This window comes from Lineus longissimus, chromosome 14 (assembly GCF_910592395.1).
Source record: "Lineus longissimus chromosome 14, tnLinLong1.2, whole genome shotgun sequence".
Lineage (NCBI taxonomy): Eukaryota > Metazoa > Nemertea > Pilidiophora > Heteronemertea > Lineidae > Lineus > Lineus longissimus.
In genome coordinates this window covers 2,626,381-2,650,295 of record NC_088321.1, presented here as the reverse complement: position 1 = coordinate 2,650,295, position 23,915 = coordinate 2,626,381, and the positions used below count along the sequence as shown (strand labels likewise).

General features: G+C 39.6%; 2 protein-coding genes across 10 annotated transcripts in view; both read right to left on the bottom strand.

The window, feature by feature from the left end:
• The window catches only part of LOC135498884 (uncharacterized), a 500,658-nt gene that overhangs the window by 205,177 nt on the left and 271,566 nt on the right, over positions 1 to 23,915 (bottom strand). The gene's annotated exons all lie outside the window — the stretch shown is intronic.
• LOC135498823 (uncharacterized) lies at positions 113 to 22,652 on the bottom strand. Of its 5 annotated transcripts, XR_010449146.1 has the most exons (16): positions 22,552 to 22,652; positions 21,208 to 21,537; positions 20,535 to 20,643; positions 20,082 to 20,308; positions 19,499 to 19,633; positions 18,899 to 19,072; positions 16,173 to 16,268; positions 14,150 to 14,233; positions 13,690 to 13,871; positions 13,226 to 13,306; positions 12,662 to 12,733; positions 9,923 to 10,014; positions 8,857 to 9,556; positions 3,310 to 3,361; positions 2,908 to 2,976; positions 2,734 to 2,753 (listed from the first exon to the last, which is right to left on the bottom strand). XR_010449146.1 is itself a non-coding variant. In XM_064789287.1 (10 exons), exons 4-10 carry the CDS (start codon positions 8,863 to 8,865, stop codon positions 1,368 to 1,370), a joined length of 981 nt encoding a protein of 326 aa, XP_064645357.1. In that variant the 5' UTR covers positions 8,866 to 9,556; positions 9,923 to 10,014; positions 12,662 to 12,733; positions 13,226 to 13,307; the 3' UTR covers positions 113 to 1,367. The 5 variants fall into 5 exon arrangements, 4 of the variants coding, with proteins under 4 accessions (XP_064645357.1, XP_064645358.1, XP_064645360.1 ...); XM_064789287.1 differs by lacking the exons at positions 13,690 to 13,871; positions 14,150 to 14,233; positions 16,173 to 16,268; ... (4 more) ...; positions 21,208 to 21,537; positions 22,552 to 22,652 and adding exons at positions 113 to 1,907; positions 2,210 to 2,332; positions 7,690 to 7,776 and having other exon boundaries at positions 2,670 to 2,753; positions 3,293 to 3,361; positions 13,226 to 13,307; XM_064789288.1 differs by lacking the exons at positions 13,690 to 13,871; positions 14,150 to 14,233; positions 16,173 to 16,268; ... (4 more) ...; positions 21,208 to 21,537; positions 22,552 to 22,652 and adding exons at positions 113 to 1,907; positions 2,210 to 2,332 and having other exon boundaries at positions 2,670 to 2,753; positions 3,293 to 3,361; positions 13,226 to 13,307.

Below are 23,915 nucleotides of genomic sequence, written 5' to 3'. Positions count from 1 at the left end.
GGCTATAATTGAAAGTATCAATACTCGCCACTGTGTAATAAAATTCAAAGGAAAACACAACATATGACTCAAGTGAATTCAAGTGTTTTTATTGAACAGAACACTTTGAACTAGACAAGTCACTATGACAACTTGTGACCAACTAGGAAGGCCTGACATATTGATAATAACAACATACAACTAGTATTCACCGGTAAAAAAATATCCATCGTCTACATGTCAATTCAGCAATAAAACCACACCCTGGAAATTTTTGTAGGTGTTTTAATTTCGCAATTCTCATGGTCCAACTTGACCAACAAATGTGACATGTGCAAACCATAACTTCATATCAACCCATTCATGTATTCATGTACAGGAGACTGCCGGGTTGTGTTTTTCGATCGATATTAGGTTGGATTATCGTACATTTGGGTTTCTTTATGGATTTTGTTGATTAGGTAGGAACTTCTTATGATTCTGTTGTTTACTACAGGGCCTTTTTATGAATTTTCACTAAATTGCTGAGAGGGTTAATCCTGTCGATACCAGGGGGTTAAAATGAAAAATTTATGATATCATATTGTAGGTATGATTGTTAGCTTCAAAATAACTTGTAGTACTTCATTCTCAACTTTTTGTATCTCTTTTGCCAAAAGTCTATACACTATAGGAATACCTGGAAATCTTCAGGGAGATGCTGGAAAAAAATTTGTAGACTCGCAGGAGCTAAAGGGTTAAGACCCAAACTCGTCATACAGTTTGTAAATTGTATGTGACCTTACAGGCCAAGTATTCTCAGTCAAGATCCTCCAGGTGGAAAACAAAGTTCTCCAAAATACCATCCGCCAATGTCAGAGGGATACATGTACTGTCTTTTCAGTTAGAGTCACACATTATTATATGTCAAATGATTCGAGGTCTTCGTCAAACAGCTCAACATCTGGCCTTGCTGCAGATCTTGGACTCACACATATCAGACAGAATCTTTCCAGAGCTGGTAAATTGTAATCCTTGATTTCATATGCCCTACAATATTTCACAACCAAGATTCCAAGACAACCGAATGCATAAATGTTACTTGCAATTGAAAATGGCTTCTCTCTGCGCAAAACTTCTGGGACAACAATATTGTCCGCAAGCTTTTTTGTTTGCTTCTCTGTGAGAATTCGGGCAGATTCGATTCTACAAGAATTTTTCCAACTGCACAGAATGACATCTATGCCCTTCTCATTTGCATCCAGCACAACATTATCAGCCTTCAAGTTGTTATGCAAAAACCGTCTTTCGAAGAGGTGACGGAGGTGAAAGCCAAATGTGACCGTTGCTTTCACCCATCCCCTCCCACTTAAATGGGAAGGAAAATCCAAAAAACGGTCCTTTAAGCTTTATACATTCCCCGTAATGTGGTGGAGTGAAGTCACCAATATCGGTTTGTTATCCTCATAGTATACTCCAATTGGGAATGGGGTAAATGTGGCATTGATACAGGACAGCACCTGAAACTCTCGGTTGACAACGGATACATAGTTCTCATCACTGTATTGCTTAGCAGCGAACCTATTGACAGTGTGGCAGGCGGCTTTGTATATTTGGCAAGTGTCTCCAACTTTTAATACTTTCATCAGCGTTACATTGATGATAGGAACAATGACGTTGTCTATGTCACAGTCTGGATTGAAAAAGACGTTGCTAAAAACACTTTCTTCAACCTGCTTGGCAGCATATGACGACACTTGCTCCGCCATTCGAAAGTGGGTACAAATTTTGTGTCGTTCATTCCGCACTGAGGCCATGAATTGCACGTAGTTGTACTGTTCATATAAGTATTTATAGCGCCTGTCTGTCTTCACAAGGTCATATTTTAGCCTGTCACACTTGTCTTCAAGCTTTTCGTAGTCACTTCTCAGTTGTCTTAATTTGGAACTCTGAAAAGGCAAAGGAGCAGCTGTAACCACAACACCCAGGCTCTGCTCAACCAGTGTCCAAATTCTCTCTAGCATTGCCCAAAGCAGACATACATGTAAAGTATTAGGGGTGCTCTTGTATGGTGAGGTTTCAACCTGCTAATCTCCACTTAGGCCACAGCACTGTAACTGGTCCAGCCTGATGATGTGCAAATAGTAATAAATGCATCTTGCATTTGAATCTATACTGATTAGTGGGAAGTTGTTATAACGCTGTGTTTAAACTCAAGTTTTTTTTAACAAAGCCAACTCTGTGAACTTACTTCTTGTGACGGACATTTTTCTGGTGACCTTCTCTCTGTGGAACTTTGCAGACATAACTTCCTTCTTTGAACAGTTATGGCTTCTTTTGTAAGAGTTGAACTATCAGTAGGCGCACCGTGTGACTGTAATAAAAGAAGATACCCATGAGAACAATAATAATTGTGTTCATGTCATACATAGCCTAGCCAGAACTTTGATCGTTGTCTTTACCAAATGTTTCATTTGGCCTCTGTTTTTCGGGATTTAAATACCATATTTCATGTACTAAATGCCACAACAAATTTGTTTGAACAGCAAAACCTCATCATCATTGTATCTATTATTGGCGTCGAACTCGTCAATGCCATCATCTTAGTTATTGAAGGAGACATACACGCTTTAAGTTGTTATTTACTCTAACGACCTCAAATTGAATTTCATCTAGTTACATGCTTTCTTGATAAAAATACATGTACTTACGGCAAATTTTGATATCCATGCTTGTGTATATGCGCTAGCAGCACAATGACTCTTACTTGGTGAACTTGTTGACACTACAGCTCCCTGAAAATGAGATTATCGTCATTAGTTTGTAGATGTAATAATGTTTGGCAATTGTTCAGATTTTCATACAGTACATAAACCGTTAGAAATAATGTCAAGGACATCTCTGTCCTGATTATTACCAAGTCTTTCATTCTAAGAAATTTACGCTTACATTTAACTGTTCCTGTGTTTCAGTATCTTGTCTGCAGTCATCCTGATGAGAAGAATCAGCAACAGGTGCCTAAAACCATATATCAACATGCTCTTATTAATTCATATATCATGTCAACACTTTTGATGAACTGACTAATTGAGTCTGGTAGATCAACAGAGCATAAGGAAATCCACACCTTTCGGAAATCTTTGCAATCCATGTTTTCCATGTTTCCATGTGCACAAAAAATTCTTAATTTTAGGTGTTTTTACTATAATAGAGATCTACATTAGTGGTTCCTCCATTCATTTGAAAATTTATAAATCTAACCTGATTTAAAACAACCCTTAGCAGCAGAGTATGGCCACAACATTTACTAGCTTTTGAAAATACAGATACTCACAGTAGGTTTCCGAGTACTTTCATTGTCCAGAAGGCTGCCATCTTGAAAAGAACAGCTAGCAACTTGATCCTGTAGTGTAAAAAGACAAAAAGATTGATTAGCATGACCTACCACTACCATAACTGGATCTCTTGTTCAACTGAATAAACCTCCATCGATTAAAAGAATTGGCATTGAAACAAAAGCGATTGGTGGTATAATCTAGTCAAAGAAATTTAGCATCACTGTATGAGAGTAAAGGGGAATACAAGTAAGGACAAGGAAAGGAATAAGTTCCCTAAATGAAACGGCCAGGGGCCATTGTGCTCACCGTAAGTATTTTTAGTAGACAGTTACAGAAAGTGCTACAGTATGACAATGGTGAATATATTTTTAACTTTGACCTCAGTGACCCCGACAGGTAGGTCAAATAACAAACCAGGGTGATATGTGATGTAGACACATCCACCTGACCATAACAATTTCATCACTCATCACTCACTACAGCAATCGGCAAAAAACGATTTTCAAGATGGCCGCCTAATTAAATCTATGGCACCAAATAAATCAAAAAATGAAGAAAATGTAAGATAGAACTCAGAAAAGAAAAAAGGAAAAGATGAAAAATACAAATATTTTTGGCTGTCCTTGACCGGGGTTTGAACTCACGACCTTTGGATTGCCACAATACGAGGAAAAACCCACAAAACATGCAATTTCGGCCATATTTGAATTCCGAAACTTGGCATACAAATAGTGGCTTCTTAGATGCATCATTACACAAAATTAAAACTCTTTACATTGAACAACGACAAAACGTACCAAGAACGGTAAAGTTTTCAACTTTGACCTCTGTGAACTTGAAAGGTGGGTTAAATCAAAAACCCGTAAGATATGTGATGTATCCTTGCTAGGAGTACCTACCATGAAACTTTTATCAAAAACAAATCAGTAATAAGCGAGAAATCACACTTTTTGAGTTTTGAGTTTGGGCCCCCTGGTGGCCAAGTCAATAATCAGACCGAACCAAAATTCAGTGTAAAAGGTCAACTGACCTAGGGGGTCATTTGTTCAAAGTTTCAAGTTCATTACTGTTGCGGTTGAGAAACGTGCCATAGTTACACTCAAACGGCAAATTTACGCCATTTGACCTCTGCGACCTTAAAAAGTAGGTCAATTCCGAAAAATCGTGCAACATCTGAGGTAACCTTGCTAGGGGTCCCTGCCATAAAAATTTCATCAAAAACAATTTGCTAACTAGAATTGTCAGTTGAGTCTGCAGGCATACTCTGAAGTCTCCGCCACGGCGTAAGGCTGCTGTGGTGAAAGGTTTTGTTGTGTTTGTGGTAGCGATAATTTAAACGTGGGACATTTAGCTGGCTGTTATATTTTGCTACTTTAGCGGGTGCAAATAATTTGCGAAATGACAAGTGTGAATTGTAAATTGTTAATGGGGTTAAGTGGGGCTTGTTACATGTGGAATTGCGAAAAGCCAAGATATCCACATGTATTATTAACGGAATTTCCTTGAATCGGCGAAAATAAGCATCAGCGAATATTTTCGGTTTATCGTAGCCATGGAAGGGGTTGGACTGTTTGGCGGGGTGTGTTAAGTGTATGGGGGTGGGCATGAATGAAAGGGGGAGGCTTTATTTGTTCAAAATGTTTTTTATTGATATCTGTACTAACATAATGATAACATTATATACAAGTGTTTGGTAGTCTTGCAAGTTTTTATCTTGAGTGGTTTGGATGGGTTTGCATAATAGGCCTCTTTCTTCACCCTGGAATGCAGACTAAACGTGAAACCGCATGTAGTGAAGAAGTGTCTAGACCCGGAAGCTGGGGTTATTTGGAAGTCGTATTCTGGTTTCCAAGGGGGTATTAACGGGAATTGTGCATGCAAGTGATATCTCGACAAGTGAATAAACAATTACATGATGCATTCTCACCAAGAAACCTTCGGACTGATTTGAAATGGCCCAGAGTAAAAAGGTCTTATTATGTATGGCGCTCCAATGAGGTCATAACTCCTTACATATCGTTCACCGTTATCTATTTATCGTTCATGGCTATGTATTTATCATTCAAGGTTAATGTAATACAGTTAAATAGGATTTCCACGCGTTACACCATCAGTCTAATTCGTATAAATTCGACGCTATCGCTCGAACATCGTTAATTAACTTGTTTGGTGACTCACCAAGATAGCGTTGAAGGATAAGGACTTATTACCGCATTGCCTTGCTGCAGCCAATCGGGGCACTCGTTTCAATTCATGCTTTTCGAGACGGTTTGTTTGTGGACTCACTCGTTAGCGCTGAACTCCGGGCGTTAAATAATATTTGACGTCCTAAGAGACGTGTAGCGTTTTGAATTCGATCGTAACGGTATCTTATTATACTTTAAGGGTCGTTACATCATACTTTAACGGTAGGAATTATCGTTGAACGATATGTAAGGAGTTATGACCGCATTGGAGCGCCATAATTATGTCATGATCGTGTTTGGCGCTATTCTAAGGGGGGTGCCTTTGGGTTGGGGATGGCAGCATAAGTGATATTGTGGTAACTGTAGTGGGTGTGGCATACTCCGAATATTGTGTTGTATGGTGTGGAGCGTTGGTAGATATGGTCTAGGAGGGTGTGGCCTTTGGTGGTTGTTTGTTGTATCATTTGGGTAAAGCCGTAGTCTGCAAGCATATCTGTTATTCGGTTTTGTGGTTGTTTGTTCAAGTCTAGGTTGAAGTCCCCAACTATAATGATTGGTTCATTTGTTTCACTTCCAGCAATTGTGGTTTGGAGAAGTTTTAGGAAGTGTGGCAGGAAGTCTGTGATGTTGTAAGTTGGGGGTCTGTAGATGTTGACGATTGTCAATGTTGGTGTTTGGCTTCGTAGTACTATATGCTCAATGTTGAGGTCGTTGTACGTTATTATGGCATGTTGCTGGTCTGTTTTGATGTATAGACCAACGCCCCCTTTCGATTTGTTGATGAATGATGTAGCTGAACTGTTGGGTTCGTCTGTGCTATAGCATTTGTTGCGTGGGTTATGACTGAATGTATAGTTTGGTAGTTGCACACTTGAATTTGTTATATCAGTGTGTTGTAACCATGTTTCAGTAAGACATATGATGTTGGCTTGTTTGATTTGACTGTTTTTTGCCATTGCTGATTTGTGCTGTTGTAGTCCTTCAATGTTTTAATGTGCGATGATGAAGTACTCTGTTGCTGGAATGTTTGTGATAGGTTGTGATGGTGTCAGATCTGCTATGAGTCAATAGTCGTTAGATGCCAACAAAATATTTTATTACAGCGTCGTTTTCTCGAAACTACTATAACACTGACCTCGTTGCAAATTTTGCGACCTTCAACAAATGAACAGTCATTTCTGAATGCGCATGTGCAGTCAGTGCGAACATCGTCTTGGTTCCCTCGGCTGTTCCTAGGAGGCGTGCTATTCCTGCCCTCTAGGAACAGCCGAGGGAACCAAGACGTGCGAGTAACGTTCCGAGTGCTCATTGCCGCAAAAACAATCTACGAAACTACAATGTATTCCGTGCTCAAAGTGCTCGAATAACGACGTACTGCCGACGTGGACTTGGAATAATAAATGAACTCGCCGTACGTAAGAGCAGAATATTTTATCAATGTGCGGTTTTCTCGAAACTTCGTGTCAAATCTTGACAAAATTGCGACAATTGAAATCCACCCACAAGCACTACAACGTGTACACACGCATAGGCACATCGGCGCCCTAGGCCGAGGTTGATTTTGCCGAGAAAGTTTCCTAGCTAACCCAAGAGTCTCCTCTCACGGCCACTACGTGCCGTGGCGGAGACTAATAAACAGGCTATTGCACTTCTTACTTTTTCAGTTTTGGCCCCCTGGTGGCAAAGTCAAGAATCAGATCAGGCTGAAATTCAGCACCAGAGGTTATCTGATATAGGGGGTTATATGTACCAAGTTTCAAGCTCATACCTTTGGTGGTTGAGAAACGTGCCATAGTTACACTCAAACGGCCAATTCACGCCATTTGACCTCTGCGACCTTGAAAAGTAGATCAAATTAAAAACCCGTAAGATATATGATGTATCCTTGCTATGAGTACCTACCACAAAAGTTTTATCGAAAACAAGTCACTAATAAGCGAGATATCACACTTTTTAGATATCCACATTTGGCCCCCTGGTGGCCAAGTAGAGAATCAGATCGGACAGAAATTTAGTGTCACGGGTCATCTGACCTAGGGGGTCATGTGTACAAAGTTTTAAGTTCATAGGCCTAGCGGTTAAAAAACGTGCCACTGTTTTTGAACTAGGATACGACGGACAACGACGACGACGACGACGACGGACGACGGACACTGCGGTGTTGTATAGACTCCCCTACGGTGAGCCAAAAAGTCATTGATTCTTACTTCATCTAGTTGAACCCTTTTTCTCATCTGTTTGTTCTTTCGTAACCTCTTTTTCTTTTCTGTCCCAGGAGAAGGGAGGGACCGACCCTATAGGAAAGGGAGGAATCAATCAATTATTCAGTTGCCATTTATACTTTTTACTTATACATTTTAAGCTTTCAATATTATCAAAATCTAGGTTGACGACGAGATTTTGCTGAAATAAATCAATATTTGTTGAACACGTAGGTGATTTTTTGATGCAGTCATTTACCAAAAATTTTTAATCGTCTCAAATCAGACTGATTTTAAACTGGGGTAAAAGTTCTATTTATCATCTCTGTTGTACATTACACCTCGTGTCAGACAACAGCTTGTGACATTCTGAATTGGCTGACGGTCTTGTCGTGCGCCATTAAAAACTTTAGTTTCAGTTATGAGTCATGTATCAACCCCAATAATAGCTGGCACCACTAAATGGTAATACAATATACATGTACAATGAGAAATGCTGCTATCTAGTCAATAATGTGGCTTTAACTAGAGACACCAGTAACTTTGAAAATATTAACATTATTTCGAAAAAAATTTAGATTAACTAGTATGGAATCTCAAATGTATCATTGCTGATACATGAAGGTTATTGTATCTAATTTGGATAAATTTATGATCAAATAATATAATTCGGGTATAAAAATAAAAAACCTAGCATTTTCATGATTTATGACAGGATATATTGAGCTATTTATATGGGGCTTCAAATACCCCGAACCAAAGGGCTACAAATACACCTTGGTCAGAAGTGTCTCTGAAAATTTACCTATAATAATGACAATAAATGCCGCATACAACATTCTCTACACTCAATACTGATCACCTGAACCAAGTTTCAAATACATCAATGCTCTGTAAGTGTGGAAAATTCATACCTGTAAAAAGTTCGATCCCAACTTTTTTTGTGCATGTGTCCGATTTGTTTACTTCTTATAGCCAAAGCTCTTACATAACATGTTGCATAATCCAAAACTATTTATGTTGTGATACTTAAGAGTCACCTCTTTCATATCCATGCTTGGGTTGGCTGAATAATTCCACGGTTACCGGAATATGAATCAAAAACATTGCCAGGGGCTACAATTAGACCTGGGCTGCAAATACCCCATTTTACCTTATATACATTTTTTTTACCTTAAACATGAAGACCTCAAAAATTGTAGCTACAAATCAATCAGATCCAAGTAATCACTCTCCTGAACTGCACTTAATCCGTCTTCTATCTCATGATCGTCCCCATCATCACCATGCTGCTCCTGCTCTTCCTCCAAACACTGCACCCTTTCAAGGAAGTCACTGACCTCTTCCTCAGGAAGGCCAAGTTCACTAGTGGTGATGCTTCGATGATTGTTAATGACAGATGCAATAAATGTCTGCCCAGGAAATGGCAATTCCACATTGCCCTTGCATGCCTCATAGAATTCATAGTGAAGTTCTTCTTTAGAAATTGCCTTAGCAACTACCATTGCCATCTGGCCCTGTGAGAGATAATCCGATGTTGCACAGGCCAACAAAACTTGTTGTTGCTTCTAAAAGACGCAGTCAACATTGACCATCTTCTTCAACAACAAGCACCGTTCCTCAAAAGCTCGGGAGTGGTGGCAAAACAAGTCAACAGCTTGTTCTTTAAGGTGGAATGGCACACTATCATTAGGACCTGCAATTGGTGCTTCTTCCATGCCTAAGTAATGTCCCTTCAACGCATCTTCGTAAACAAGTGTCTCTGGTAAACTCTCATCCATGTCCTTTGTGTTGAAGATTTCCATCATCTTCTTAATATGCCGATTGGTTCTGTTGATGTTTTTCTGCAGTTTAATTGCAATAGCCTAGCCATCTGTAATGTGAGGGTATGAAGGATTTGAGATTAATTCTATAAATTCACCTTTAGATTGAAGAATGGACATTGAAATGAAAGCCAAAATTGAACCAGCTGAATTTTCATCACTCAGGACCAGGAATTCAACATGGGGTCCAAAGCTATCAATGTAAAATAACACCAAGAGTGCCATATTTGTAATTAGATTTCCAGTCAAAGATCATCTGGTCTTTGGGTTCATTACAACATTCAGAAGGGAAGTGATTCGCTGCAAACTTGCCACTGTTTATGATATAAGATAAAGAAAACAACAGACAATGCACTAGTTTATCGCCTCATCAACTGGCGAGCCAACAAAAAGGTTAAATGGATGTTTCTACGTACCGGCATAATTATTTCTTTACCATTTCGAGATGCAGCCCTCTCAACACTGTGTTTGTTGACAGAATGTAAGATACTGGCCTTGCTGGACAGATCTGAAATTTAAGTATATTTGCAGAGGTTACGGTTTTGCAAGTTTTGAATTACGAAACCAATTTCCACCACACTTGGTAGTTCATCTTGGTGGATGCCAGTTTGCCAATGGACTGACTTTTAATCTGATGACCTTTAGCTTTGAAATATCTCATCCTTGGTTGTTTGGCCTTGTTGATACCAGTGAGCAACTGGAGCTACAAAATAATTGACAAAATGTCATACTATGGCAAAAGGGCAAATTGCAACCAAACTTATGCACCGGACTCCACCTAACTTTTTACTGGCCCACTGATGCTATTTCCTAATAATAATGATGATGATGATGATGATAACTAGAATTCCGAAATTTGCTGGTAGCAAATTTGATAGTCCCCAGGTAGTCGTCATGTCAACCGAGTAGAAACCGAGTAACAAACTCGACTGTAGTCAAAGGAGGAAAGCGAGGAGGAAGCAGGAGGAAAGCGAGAACATTTTGCGCCGTCGTATTCCGATTTGACTGGTTAGTGGTGAAATCTGCTTTTACTTTTGCAAATTATTCGTTTTTCTAGTTCTAACGTTGTCTGAATTAAAGATGCTTTCCCAATGCTTGACTGGTCTGGCAAGAGGCATTGCCAGGAAAACGTGACGTCATTTTGGTCATTCTTCTTACCGCACGCCCTCCCTCTCCGTAAAACTTCCTGACGTGGTGTGAAGTGGGAGGGCGCACAATGGGAACCACACTGCCGCGATGTTAATAGTTCCTATTTATAGAATTCAGCGGCAGAGATTTTAAGCACGGAAAAAGTAGATTAACTCGGCTAATCTCAATGGATTTTACCCAGGAATGTTTTCAAGGCGAGAGAAACATCTGATTTAAGTACTGCGCTTATTAGATTTCATGTTCATGCCAAAGATTGGCCTAAAACGTGGACGAAAAGAGTGCATTATCGAGTGTTGGAGAGGTCACGTGATTGTACGAGACACCTGAGCGAAAACAATACTGACTCCAGCTCCCAGAGGGAGGAGCTGGAGTCATAAAAACGCATCTAAAGCATCGAAATATTCTGAGTTTTGAAAATGCGATAGTCCATGAATCGAATTGGGTTTCTTTATAATACCTCCATCGCCCCATCGCTCGACCAACTCCTGAGATTGAGAATAATGACGTCATTATGACGGGGCGGAGCTTATGCTAATGTATCAGCGTCTCGCCTCTGCGCATGTCACAGCGCATGTCAGATTGAATCGCGGCTTCGGCATGTTGGGAGAAGACGGTATCATATCTCAGCAAAAAATGCTTCAAAAAAATCGAAATACTCAGGATTTTTAAAATACTTTTGCGATAGTCCATAGATGGAATTGGGTTTGGTGGTGTAAGGGTGATTGATTTCTGGTTTATTTAGCCGTTTTGCTGGACTACCGCAATAAATGTGTTAATTTGGTGGAAGAAAATAACAGTTTCGAGAATTCCAGTGATATCAATATAGTCCCCAGACGGGATCTGGGGCCTATAATGATATTAATGAAATGGCCAGGGCCATTGTGCTCACCTCATGTGGAGGAAAGATGGATAAAGAGCATGGTATTGTGTCATGTAGTGTTAGGTTTGATGTAGGTCCAAGCAATTACAATTTCCCCAAAATGGCCAATTTACAGTACATTCGACCTCTGTGACCTTGAAAAGTAGGTCAAATCAAAGAAGACCCGGGTGACACATTGAATGGTTGTTAGAATTAGATGTACCTATGATATAAAATTGGTGCCAATCGGGCAAGTCATTACTAGGAATAATGGCATTTTGAAGAATTTAGGATTTGGCCCCCTCCCTGGAGGCCACATGGCAAATCAGATCGCACCAAACTTCGGTACCTGAGATCACCTGACCAAGGGGTACATGTGTACTTAATTTGTGATCAATAGTCATTGCAGTTAAGAAACGTGCCATAGTTACGGCCCGACGGCGAATTTACGCCATTTGACCTCTGTGACCTTGACAAGAAGGTCAAATTAAAAACCTGTGTGACATATACTGTATGGTGGTTAGATGTACCCATGATATCAAATTGGTGGCAATCGGGCAAGAAGTTAAGGAATAATCACATTTTTAAGGTTTTTGGATTTTGCCCCCTGGTGGTCAAGTGGTGAATCATATTGGACCAAACTTCGGTCCCTGAGATCACCTGACTAAGGGGTAAATGTGTACCAAATTTGGTATCAATAGTCATTGCAGTTTAGAAACGTGCCATCGTTACATCCTAACGGCCAATTTACACCATTTGACCTCTGTGACCTTGAAAAGGAGGGCAAATCAAAAACCCGGAGGATATATGATGCACCTTTGCTAGAAGTACCTACCATATTTTTTTCAAAATTTCCCGACTACTATTAAGGGAGATATTGCATATTTTCACTTTTAACCTTTGGCCCCTGGTGGCCAAACCATGAAACGAATCGGACCGAAACTTGGTCTCCAAGGTGTCATTACATAAGGGTACATGTGTACCAAGTTTCAACTCAATAGCTCTAACAGTTACGAAACGTGCCCTGCTAACGGACGACGGACGACGACGACGACGACGACGACGACGACGACGACGACGGACGACGGACGCCACGGTATGGGATAAGCTCACCTCTGCTAATAGGTGAGCTAATAATGGGTCTTACCTCGTCTCAGTCGCTGACAACTAGCAGGAATCTGTGCCTCTGCAAGCCAGAGTTCTACCTGACTTTCTGACACTAAAAGAGATAAGGATACACTGTTATTGGAACAAAATAAGTGCACAGACATGCCGTTACTATTTGTGAAAATGTGCTTCAATGTGTTTGGATTGTGTAATGGCATGCACTTGGTAAATACTCACGGTTACTCAAATAAAATGAAATTTGCATCAGCATGCATATCACTGCATCGGCAAAAACAAGGCTTCAGATGTAAGCCCAGGAAAAAGGAAATTCTCTATTACTGAATGTTATCTTTGGTTGATCATAATGATCCACAAACACAACACAAAGTCTAAACTTGAACAGACATGAATGATTAGACTGCCAGGGATGAGAAAAGATGCTTTGACCCTCTTTATCAACTTTTACATGTTTCACTGATGCCAAGCTTGAATTATCCCCAGATGACTGACTGCTGAGAACTGATCTAAGGAGTCAGGCTTGTAATATGCTGCCACTGGTGTTTAGTGTGTTGCAGCTGCTGGAATAAGAGAGAAATGCACATACCTTCAAGGAGAGCTTTCAATTCCTTTTTTGTTGTTGACATTACATCCTCAGCTTTCGTCAGCTTTGACGCCAGATACGGACCTGGAAATTATAACAGATATATTCCAAGCACATACTTTGAATTTCAATAACATCCTTGTAGTACCTGATGGTAGATCACAGATATTTTTGGGTATTCAGAAGGATACAAAGAACACCACAAATTTTCATTTTGAGGAATCAAGTACTCAACAGTGCAATTGAAAAGCGATTGAATACTGCTACATGAAGAAGGATAAGCACATTACTTTGTCTTGTCAGTGCCAAGAAGAAGTTTATACTATCAGCTAAGCTAAAGGTCAACAGTTATGCATCCAATTAGATATAGCCTGACCACAAAACAGCCTAAAAGTTCCCATTCTGATTGAGGCTAAATGCCATCAACGCCACCTGAATACCACTCTGTGTAACTGTTTAAAACATACCGATCTTTGAGACCTTCTTGTTTGTGTAATAGATCATAGCATCAGTAAGAACATCTATCCTGTGACTGGGGGTCATTTCTTTCGTTATCTTTGAGAAACTCCGCAAAAAAGGACCACAGACATTCCAGTGTCTCACCGTCTGTTAACCCAACACCAACAACTCGCCGAGGACTGTACCTAACCTATAAAGAAATCAAAGAGCAGTGTCAGTTGAAGGTGTTGATCCAAAGCCCATTCAGTAATCAGTCTGCACAAGTAAAAGAATGATAAACTCTGAAACAACACAGCTAGGGTGATGTCACTTGACTTACTCCTTCCAAAACCAAATGCAAATACAGTGGAGCGTGTGTTTGTTATGATACATGCGAAATATTACGCAACCAACCAGGATTATTTTCCATATACTGAGTGACCAAGGATGATCACTTTCCAAAAAAATATACTTTGTGAAACAACCTACCTTACAAGGTAACTTGTGGCCATAGCAGTGAAATATAAGAATTGCCAGCTTCAACCTATCTAAAAGACTACCAGAACCTGAACGCTGAAAAGGACAATGATTATTATTAGGGTAGGAAATTGTCAAACTAACATGAATGCAGACTGATCCAACCATCTCTAGCCTGTGATGGGAACACCTTTTGATTCCAAGTTAAAGAGTTGATATAATTTGCATGCAAACCTTAATGAAATGGCCAGGGCCATTGTGCTCACCTCATGTGGAGGAAAGATGGATAAAGAGCATGGTATTGTGTCATGTAGTGTTAGGTTTGATGTAGGTCCAAGCAATTACAATTTCCCCAAAATGGCCAATTTACAGTACATTCGACCTCTGTGACCTTGAAAAGTAGGTCAAATCAAAGAAGACCCGGGTGACACATTGAATGGTTGTTAGAATTAGATGTACCTATGATATATAATTGGTGCCAATCGGGCAAGTCATTACTAGGAATAATGGCATTTTGAAGAATTTAGGATTTGGCCACATCCCTGGAGGCCAAACGGCAAATCAGATCGCACCAAACTTCGGTACCTAAGATCACCTGACCAAGGGGTACATGTGTACTTAATTTGTGATCAATAGTCATTGCAGTTAAGAAACGTGCCATAGTTACGGCCTGACGGCGAATTTACGCCATTTGACCTCTGTGACCTTGACATGAAGGTCAAATTACAAACCTGTGTGACATATACTGTATGGTGGTTAGATGTACCCATGATATCAAATTGGTGGCAATCGAGCAAGAAGTTAAGGAATAATCACACTTTTAAGGTTTTTGGATTTTGCCCCTTGGTGGTCAAGTGGTGAATCATATTGGACCAAACTTCGGTCCCTGAGATCACCTGACTAAGGGGTAAATGTGTACCAAATTTGGTATCAATAGTCATTGCAGTTTAGAAACGTGCCATCGTTACATCCTAACGGCCAATTTACACCATTTGACCTCTGTGACCTTGAAAAGGAGATCAAATCAAAAACCCGGAGGATATATGATGCACCTTTGCTAGAAGTACCTACCATATTTTTTTCAAAATTTCCCGACTACTATTAAGGGAGATATTGCATATTTTCACTTTTAACGTTTGGCCCCCTGGTGGCCAAACCATGAAACGAATCGGACCGAAACTTGGTCTCCAAGGTGTCATTACATAAGGGTACATGTGTACCAAGTTTCAACTCAATAGCTCTAACAGTTACGAAACGTGCCCTGCTAACGGGCGACGGACGACGACGACGACGACGACGACGACGACGACGACGGACGACGGACGCCACGGTATGGGATAAGCTCACCTCTGCTAAGAGGTGAGCTAAAAATCAAGAAGCTAATTCTTATCCAAATATTGTATCGAAGAATGGGTTTTTGATCTGCCACTAGATGTATCTTCATAAAGCTTTATCAAAACACCATACAGAAAAAGGCAGCAACTGATTACTGAAATAGATGCCAGCCAAACTAGTTAGATCATTATGAATATGATAAGAACTAGGCCTATGCCAGGGGCATGATCTGCAACTGAATATTTACTGAAATTCTTACAGCAACTATCTGCAACAAAACAAACCCACAGCGTGTGCAGCAGGCAGCAATTTTTCAGTTTTAGTGATTGGGTTATTAAAGGTTAAAGGTTGAACAGTCAATAGGGATTGGTGTCAAAATATCTTCAGTGTTTGCTCTGCACTTGGAAGTGATTTTCTCCAGGGAGTATTCCTCCTCCAAGGCAGGATGATCATTTATACGTGACACTACGGTTATGCGCCAATTAGATAAAGGGAAAATAGTTGCACATCAAACACTCTTTCAGCTAAACCGTACTTGAAAATCACAACGCAAAACATTTCCGAACAGTCACATGTATGACAATATTTTTTAAATATCACTTTGATACAACACATCTTAGTCATATTGACTGAGGAAAACAGCAAATCAAACCGTTACCTCTCTCCATGTTTTAGGCTAAACATAATGACGGGCACTTACATGACGACATGCCGAACCAAAAACTGCTGTCTCATCCAATTTTTCGTATCGACTATTTGTCCTCAAAGTATTTCCACCCTTGAAATTGCTGCAAGCCTGAAGATTAACAAGAGGCCCAAGGGCCTGGCGCTCAGCTGGATGACCTAATAACATAGGACTGAGAGTGTAAAGTAGTAAATATTGGCTTTATACTACTGTTTGAAGGTCAAGAGAACACGTTATACCACTAAAATTTCCAATGCAGAGCTGCCAGCTGGATGAAATATGATTGAACTAATCAGCCATGGTATGTAAATATTACAGGAGGCAACGGAATATATCCTAGTTCAGTATGTTGTATCGGTAGCTTTACAGAAAAGAAGTGTCAGAGAGGATGAGACTTCTCCATGGACAACTGTGGTATGTCCAGGCTGGGTTGTACAGCACAAGGATACAAAATGCTGTCTGTAATTGAGAGGTATCCTGATTTAACAGAGGTCAAAATAAATAGAAATTACCAGTTTGGGACTAACACCACTGTCTTTTTTTTAATAAGGTAAAGATTACAGGAGTCAACAAAATTAATTTTATTGAGAGAAATTGACCTGTCCTGCAGGTGGTTGGAATTTACAATACAAAGTGTCATGACATTGTGCTCTACTGCATATCCCTAGTGAGTCGATCTATCCTTGGCGCAGACAGGTTCAAATTGGCTACATCTTGAATAGATTGAATTGCGATGAAAATCTAATGCAATAAAGGAGCAATATCGAAGAGACAAATTAATCAAACCAATTGTCTACAGACTCGGACCCTGAAATGGCGTGATGTATGCGTGCATATAAAAGTATATCAATTGGTCCGATAAAGATTATGAGGCAATGTCAATATGCCTTGCCTTAGTCGACAGGCAAGCTAGAAGTTCAGCACCGTGAGGAGCTCCTTGGTAAGGCCATGTCAGGTTCCGCACACCTCTTCATATACATCAAGTATTGAAAGCTGTGGTGAGCACATAAAAAGACCATGGTCACCTTAATTTGAAAATCCCTTCATAATCAAGGGCTACCTCTGACTAAAACAGCACCCATAAACAATTGACCACCAATTTGACCCCAGCTCCTAACTGCGGGAAAACCCAAGTCCAGCAACCAAAAGTACCAAAAATACATTTTTGTTTACATTGGAACTGCACACATGCGTTTGTTTACAATTTCATTTCCCGCGAAATCTCGAAAATCAGGTGACCTGCAATCGTGGATTGAAAATAACATTAACCTGGGTTCAGCAGGTCAGCAGGTATACCGGCTGTTCCAATCATCCCCCTACAGCCAGCTGTTCAAAAGGTAATGTTATTCACCCCACAGGGAGTGCAGGTAATTGATTAAGCCCCTGCATAACTTAACACTACAAGAGCAATGGCTTGGCTTCTGTGGTAAGGAGAATTGACAGTTTTTTTACGGAAGTAACATTATTGTGTTGCTTAAAACGTCTACTTTTTACTCATGTAAGAATCGTAGTACTAATAATAACTTCAACTTATTTTCCGGTTATGATAACACAACACGCATCTTTATGATCATGATCTTTCTCAAACTAACTGAATGACCTAATCACCTTGGACGCACAACCACATATCAATCCGCCCCGACGATCAACAACAAAGTTTTCGTGCTTTTAGCTGTCAACATCAATGGCTATAATATACTCCTGCAGAATAGTAGAATTAATAGAACTAATTTCCGAAGTTTCCAATAGTTTGAACACAAATCAGAACATCACCCATCAGCTGGACTCAGATCTGCATAAATTACGATAAATAATGAGGTCGTCGCTTCAATTTCGCAAAGAAAGTTGACTCCATTCGAATGTTGTTTTGACCCAATTCCGTTGAACTCATCGTTATGAGGGCATTTGAACACATTCTCGTTGATCTTTTCTATAAACGTGTGAAGTTTCGTACCAAAATACATTTCCGTAAAGGCTTAAATAAGAAAATTTGTCACTTACAAATCATCGCTCCGGTAGAAATAAAAAGGTCGCCGCCATTTTCTTGATGATAGTTCTCCAGGTAACCTCGGCGGGAAATTTAAAGCGGGGTCATCCGGGGTCAAACAACAGTTTTGCTCACTACCGCCAACTGGTGATATAAATCGACACTAATCTATTTTATATCAAAACTTCTGTATCATGAAGACCTTTTCAACTTTATTTCAAGCTTTTATCTGCTGGAATAGAGCGTCAAAAAATTGTTTTTTCATTTACGCATTTTGCCCCCTGGGGAGCTGAATTTGAGTCGAATCGCCCAAATTTTTTTCCGTAAGCAACATTTTCTGCGGTGTTTATAAGCAAGACTAGATTTGAAGTGCCTCGGTTGTATGATTACAAAATGCCCAACTTTGTCTACAGATGGCTGGATGGAAGGACGGACACCAATTGAATAGCTATTTGACTAGCTCTGCTGACTTTGTCAGCTGAGCTAAAAATGCAATAACAGTACAATGGAAAACAATGGTTATCATTCAATAAATGCCAATTTTAAACCACAATGAAAATAAATGTGGCACATAAAAAAACTGCAAACTTCATAATCTATTTAACAAGTGGAATCATGAAAATGGATAAAATCAGAACATTAAGTGCCAGTAATTTATTTGAAAGCGCATTGTGCGAACAAATACATTGAGAATAAGTTTCTAAGGCATTCAAAATGATGCTGACAATTAATAGGTTGATTAACACTATCTTACGTCGCCAGCTTTCTTCATGCTTCCGTTATGTTTTTGAACAAACTCATCAACCTCACTCTGATTAGAAAAGAAGTGACCCGCATGCTTCGGCTCGGAAAAACTGACACCAGACGACTTTTTCCGCACAAGCCCAAAGTTACCATCCATTGAAATTATCACTGGATAATCATCTTCCTGCAGTAAAAAAAAAACAAAAACATACTTTATCAAAATTGGACACTAAAATGATTTAGTCAAACAGACACAATATTTTTTATAAACACTTCTTGCAATCACAATCCTACACTTAGAAACAAGTTGTTACCCTAAATTCCCATCAGCAAAGGTCAGCAAAGGCCCATAGTGACACTCCAGGACAGGTCAAGTTCTTGTCATTTCTGTTGAATATCTTTTGTCTGCAGCCAATTTTGTTCAGGTGGGCCACCAGAACATATTCAATCTTTGACCAATAAACATGCCCCCATTATGGAGTCTTTAAAGGACCACCATTGGAATCATTACCACGTTGTTGGCTGAAGAGTCAACCTCAACTCCACAGTAGCAGTAACAGTGCATATACACAATGGACATCAAATAATAATGATTATCAGATAGTCTTACCATTGGACAAGCAGGACATACTGTTCCATCACCAAAATCAGGGCAGACATCACGGAGATAGTCACACTGGTATATGAAAGCCCTGTATTCCTCGAAGCTTTCATTTATCAGGACTCTGTAGATATTCTGGATTGCCTGTGAATTTAGAGAAATTTGAATAAAGATCAGCACTGGATATGCATCCGCCCAAGTCTGGTTTAAAGCCATAAAGGGGGATACAAAAGATTCGTTTTATTAAAATTAAAAGATTACTTTTGGCTCCAAGCCTCCAAAATTCAATCAGGCAAAAATAGTAAATTTCACAGCAGCGATTTCAATTTTATTAAATCTTATTGGAGGGACAAACAATAAACACTGTAGATAACAACTAGGGGTGGTCGCACAACAACGTTTCTGAGTCAGTGAGACATTGAGATACTATACAATACATGTATTCGAAGTAAACAATGTCAATGCGATACATTGGTTTCTGTCAGTGTGGGTCCGCTTAGTTTTTATCAATTCCCTGGCCATAGTCTTAGAGTCTCAGTGTAACCAATCTTTCCTTTAAAAAATTCATGACAAAGACATACAACCCACTTACCGGGTCTTCAAAATGAACATAAGGACTGTAGAAGTGCTTGAATGCTTCACAGAGGTCCATGACAGGAATTGTTCCTTGAAGATATATTACCCGCAGCAAATCCATGAAGTGGAAATGAAAACACATGTGTGGTTTCTTTGGAGACGAAGGCCACAGGTGATGACGTATCAGGGTAACAGACTCTGGTTCACCGAGGCAAAACTGGAAATTCAATCGATGATATCGTCCTGAAACAAAATGAGATAAGTCGAGATGAATGGAAGAATGAATTAAAAACTAAAAGCAGTCATTAGGCTTTTTTGGTTCTCTTCACAGGCTTGTTACTACAAACAGCATTAGGCATTAATGAAAACAATGAAAGAAGTTGGTTTCTTAAAAAATGGGAATAAAAGTGCTAAGGTACAACAAGTGTTTAAGATTGTATGCAAAATAAGAGAAATTTTCAATGCAAACCTTTATGATCAACAACAGGCCATATAAATGATGTAGAGCAGGAATGGTTATGTCTCCGGACAACTTTTTCACAACTGCCCCTGGGTACAAATGAATTCCAAGTTCGAGCCTGCATAGAAAATGATTCAGATTAGAGGGTGATATCAACCAAGCAAATCTGTGCATACCCAAATTGATTCATAAATGAATGGACTAATCATCGTCCAGGGCTTTCACTATACGCTCCACAACTTGCTGTCCTGGGGATGGAAATTGTATGCCTTAATGGCCTCCCTTTTTATCTGAAAACTTTTTGGGTTTATTATCGTCTCCTTTGTAAGGCCATCATGAAATCCAACTAAAGAATATTTGATCACCAGTTGGGGTTTTTCTTTCACTGCAAAAACTATTCTCTTCTAAATACATTGTATTTACATCCTACATGCATTATTGATCCACCAGTTTTGCCCTCAACTTGAAAATAATACTGTAACAACCATATAGCTATTTCAGCAAAACTGAAGCATTGAGATTTGGCATAACAACAATACATTTCTGAAGGAATTGATTAAATTGTTTTTGTGTCCCGAAACACAACTACTGAAACTGAAATGTACGATACAAATACATGTAGTTATCTGACATGCAACAAAAAAGTTGCATTATGTCATAAAACACAGTATTAGATACTGACCTGCCATTTGTATGGTTGGTGAAACAATGTGTGTTTATGCACTTCTTCAACACAGCTGCGCAAAGAAAGAAGCCAACATAACAGTCATCTTATCGATACACGGATAACAATCGAACACTGCACGCTCCACAGTTCATACCAGGAACAAGCGACTCTTGGAAACTAGTGAACATTCCATCATGAATAGCATTCCAGTTCTCAAGCTGAGAAACTTTTTCTTGACCGTATCTGCTTCTTTTCTTTGGCTGTGCTGTGTGCAGTGCCCTCATTGTGACGAATCGAAGGAATTACTAACGAGAACGACTGGATGTTAGTTCCAAAACTTTGTTTCTGCAAAATAAAATATAATACAAAAATAAGTTCACTTTGTCATTGAATAAACAATTCCCATAACACATGGTCCGACAGGTGCTGCCACCTTCACAAAGATGGACAATCTACGAGGTCACCAGAGAAGTCTCACATGGCACATTATGACTTTCAATCATGAAAAGTCCATAGTTCCCAACCAAGATCAGTACAAACAGTTTACCAGCTACCAGCATGGCATTAAAATATAACGGGAACTCACAAATATTACCCGAATATTTTTTATTACAAAAGAGACTTCGCCCTGGAACCAGTACAGGGCTGCTTACCCTCTAATATTATAATTTTTCCTGTAATATTGCTGAAATTTTCCTGTATTTTGCCATAAGTTCCCGTAGTATCATGACATAGTGTAAATTTCAAAGTTGTTGGCCGCCGCCATTATTCTATGCAGGGTAGTCTCGCACAGCAGCTGTACACATGTGATACAAGTTTCCAGATCCTCAAAATAGGGTGATAACTACGATCGGTGTCGCGGTGCGCGAGACTAATCAGTATATTGCGTACTGAATAAAGAAAAACTCTCCTTGGCAACGGGCGTGGGAACTTCTAATATCGGGCCCGCCAGGATCAGATATCGGGTTTAAAGGCTAAGAAACTAAATGAAACTAGAAATTTGAATGTTTATTTCAAGAATTTAACCGTATACAAACATTTTACAACGTATTTTAAGTTGAAAAAAAACGTATTTTCAGCACTGTAAAGGCCGTACCATAACGGTAAAAACCGTATTCCGTAAAGTCGGGAATTCAGTCGTACCAAAATACGGCCTTTCCGTACAGGTACGCAGCCCTGCCAGTACCCAAGAATAGGCCTAATGTATCAATACACACATCAGCGTGCAACCTGACCCTGACCGAGACAAATCTAAATGATATCGATAGCCATCACTTTCAAGTGTGTTTTATGAGCCCTTTACTCAATATTGACCAACATGATGGGGCAAGGGGGATTCTTATACATTTTATCTTATACCTTGAGTTGCTCTCATCCAGTTTCTCACACATAGAAAGGTCAAAACCCTCCAACGAAAGAAGAAGACAAATCTGCGATGACCCTCTGAATCTAAAATGGCGAATGACGTAGTGATGTACCAGAGATGCAAGCGCGAAATAGAAAGCGCGCGAAACGGAAAGCGCGCGAAATACAAATGACGAAGTACCAGAATAAAGAGCGCCTCAATTAAACTAATGATAAATGCGTGAAAAATACTGTGTTTTAGAACACTCATCAACTACAATAGAACAACATTTATTTTGAAATCAATGAAGCTAGAGCTAAAACAAAATCAGGGAGAGGGATGAGATGATATGATAGGCAATTAAGTATATCATCAAGGAGAGTTTCAATCAGAAAAAATTATTCATGGATGGGTCGTTAAGTTTCATTTGAAAATTGCCAGGATACAGATTCAAAATACATGGATATTTTTTTAGTGAAACATGCGAATGATAGGTATCTCGAGTGGACTCAATGTTTGTATACTGGAGTGGAATATCCAACAAAGAATTGAAACCTGGTCAAAAATCATATATTAGAGTGTCAGCAATCAATTTTTTAGTAGACTATGATTATCATTAGTGGAGTAGTCGAAGAATTTTTTTTTCTTTCTGAATCCCAGTGAATGGAAAAAACAGCCTAGTTTAAGAATAGAAAGAACACATGCCCCCTCTTGTCAAGCAAATTACCTGTTTGTTCAATGTCAAGAAGATTCCCTTCTGGTTCATATGATGTTGTAGGACAGGGCTGCACATTGTCAGCACTGTTGTCAATGCCAGGAATTACCATATGGGGTGCAGGAAATGGTACTTCAACTTGGACATACGTTTCGTCTTCTAGGGTAAAAACAAAGTCCCTTATTTTCCTTGGCCTGACCATTTTCTGAAGGAAAAAGCCATTCTTATGCTTTGGAATTAAATCCAGACAAACAAAAACATACGAGAGAACAATTTTATTTGATTATAGCTGATATATTAGTACATAGATCAGTAGCTTAGTGGCTAGAGCAGAGGCTCATAATAAGGATGTTACATAGTGCAACTTTTGGATTTAGACCACCACTGTTTCTTCATTTACATTCCATCGGTAAGACAATCACAATTATACCGACTTGCCGCTTTCTACCAAGGAGCATAAACGGTGCCAGGCCAATGTTTTCCCAAACATGTTCAGCAATCACCCCAATCCTGGAGCACACATCACACCAGTGTCTTCGGAGGTGGAATCCAATGATGTCTGTCAGTCGGAAGATAAAATAGAATGCAGTGCATGCACCGCCATGCAGCATATACCGGTATTCTACTTCCACTCCAGCAGCTTCTGCGATCACCACTACTGCA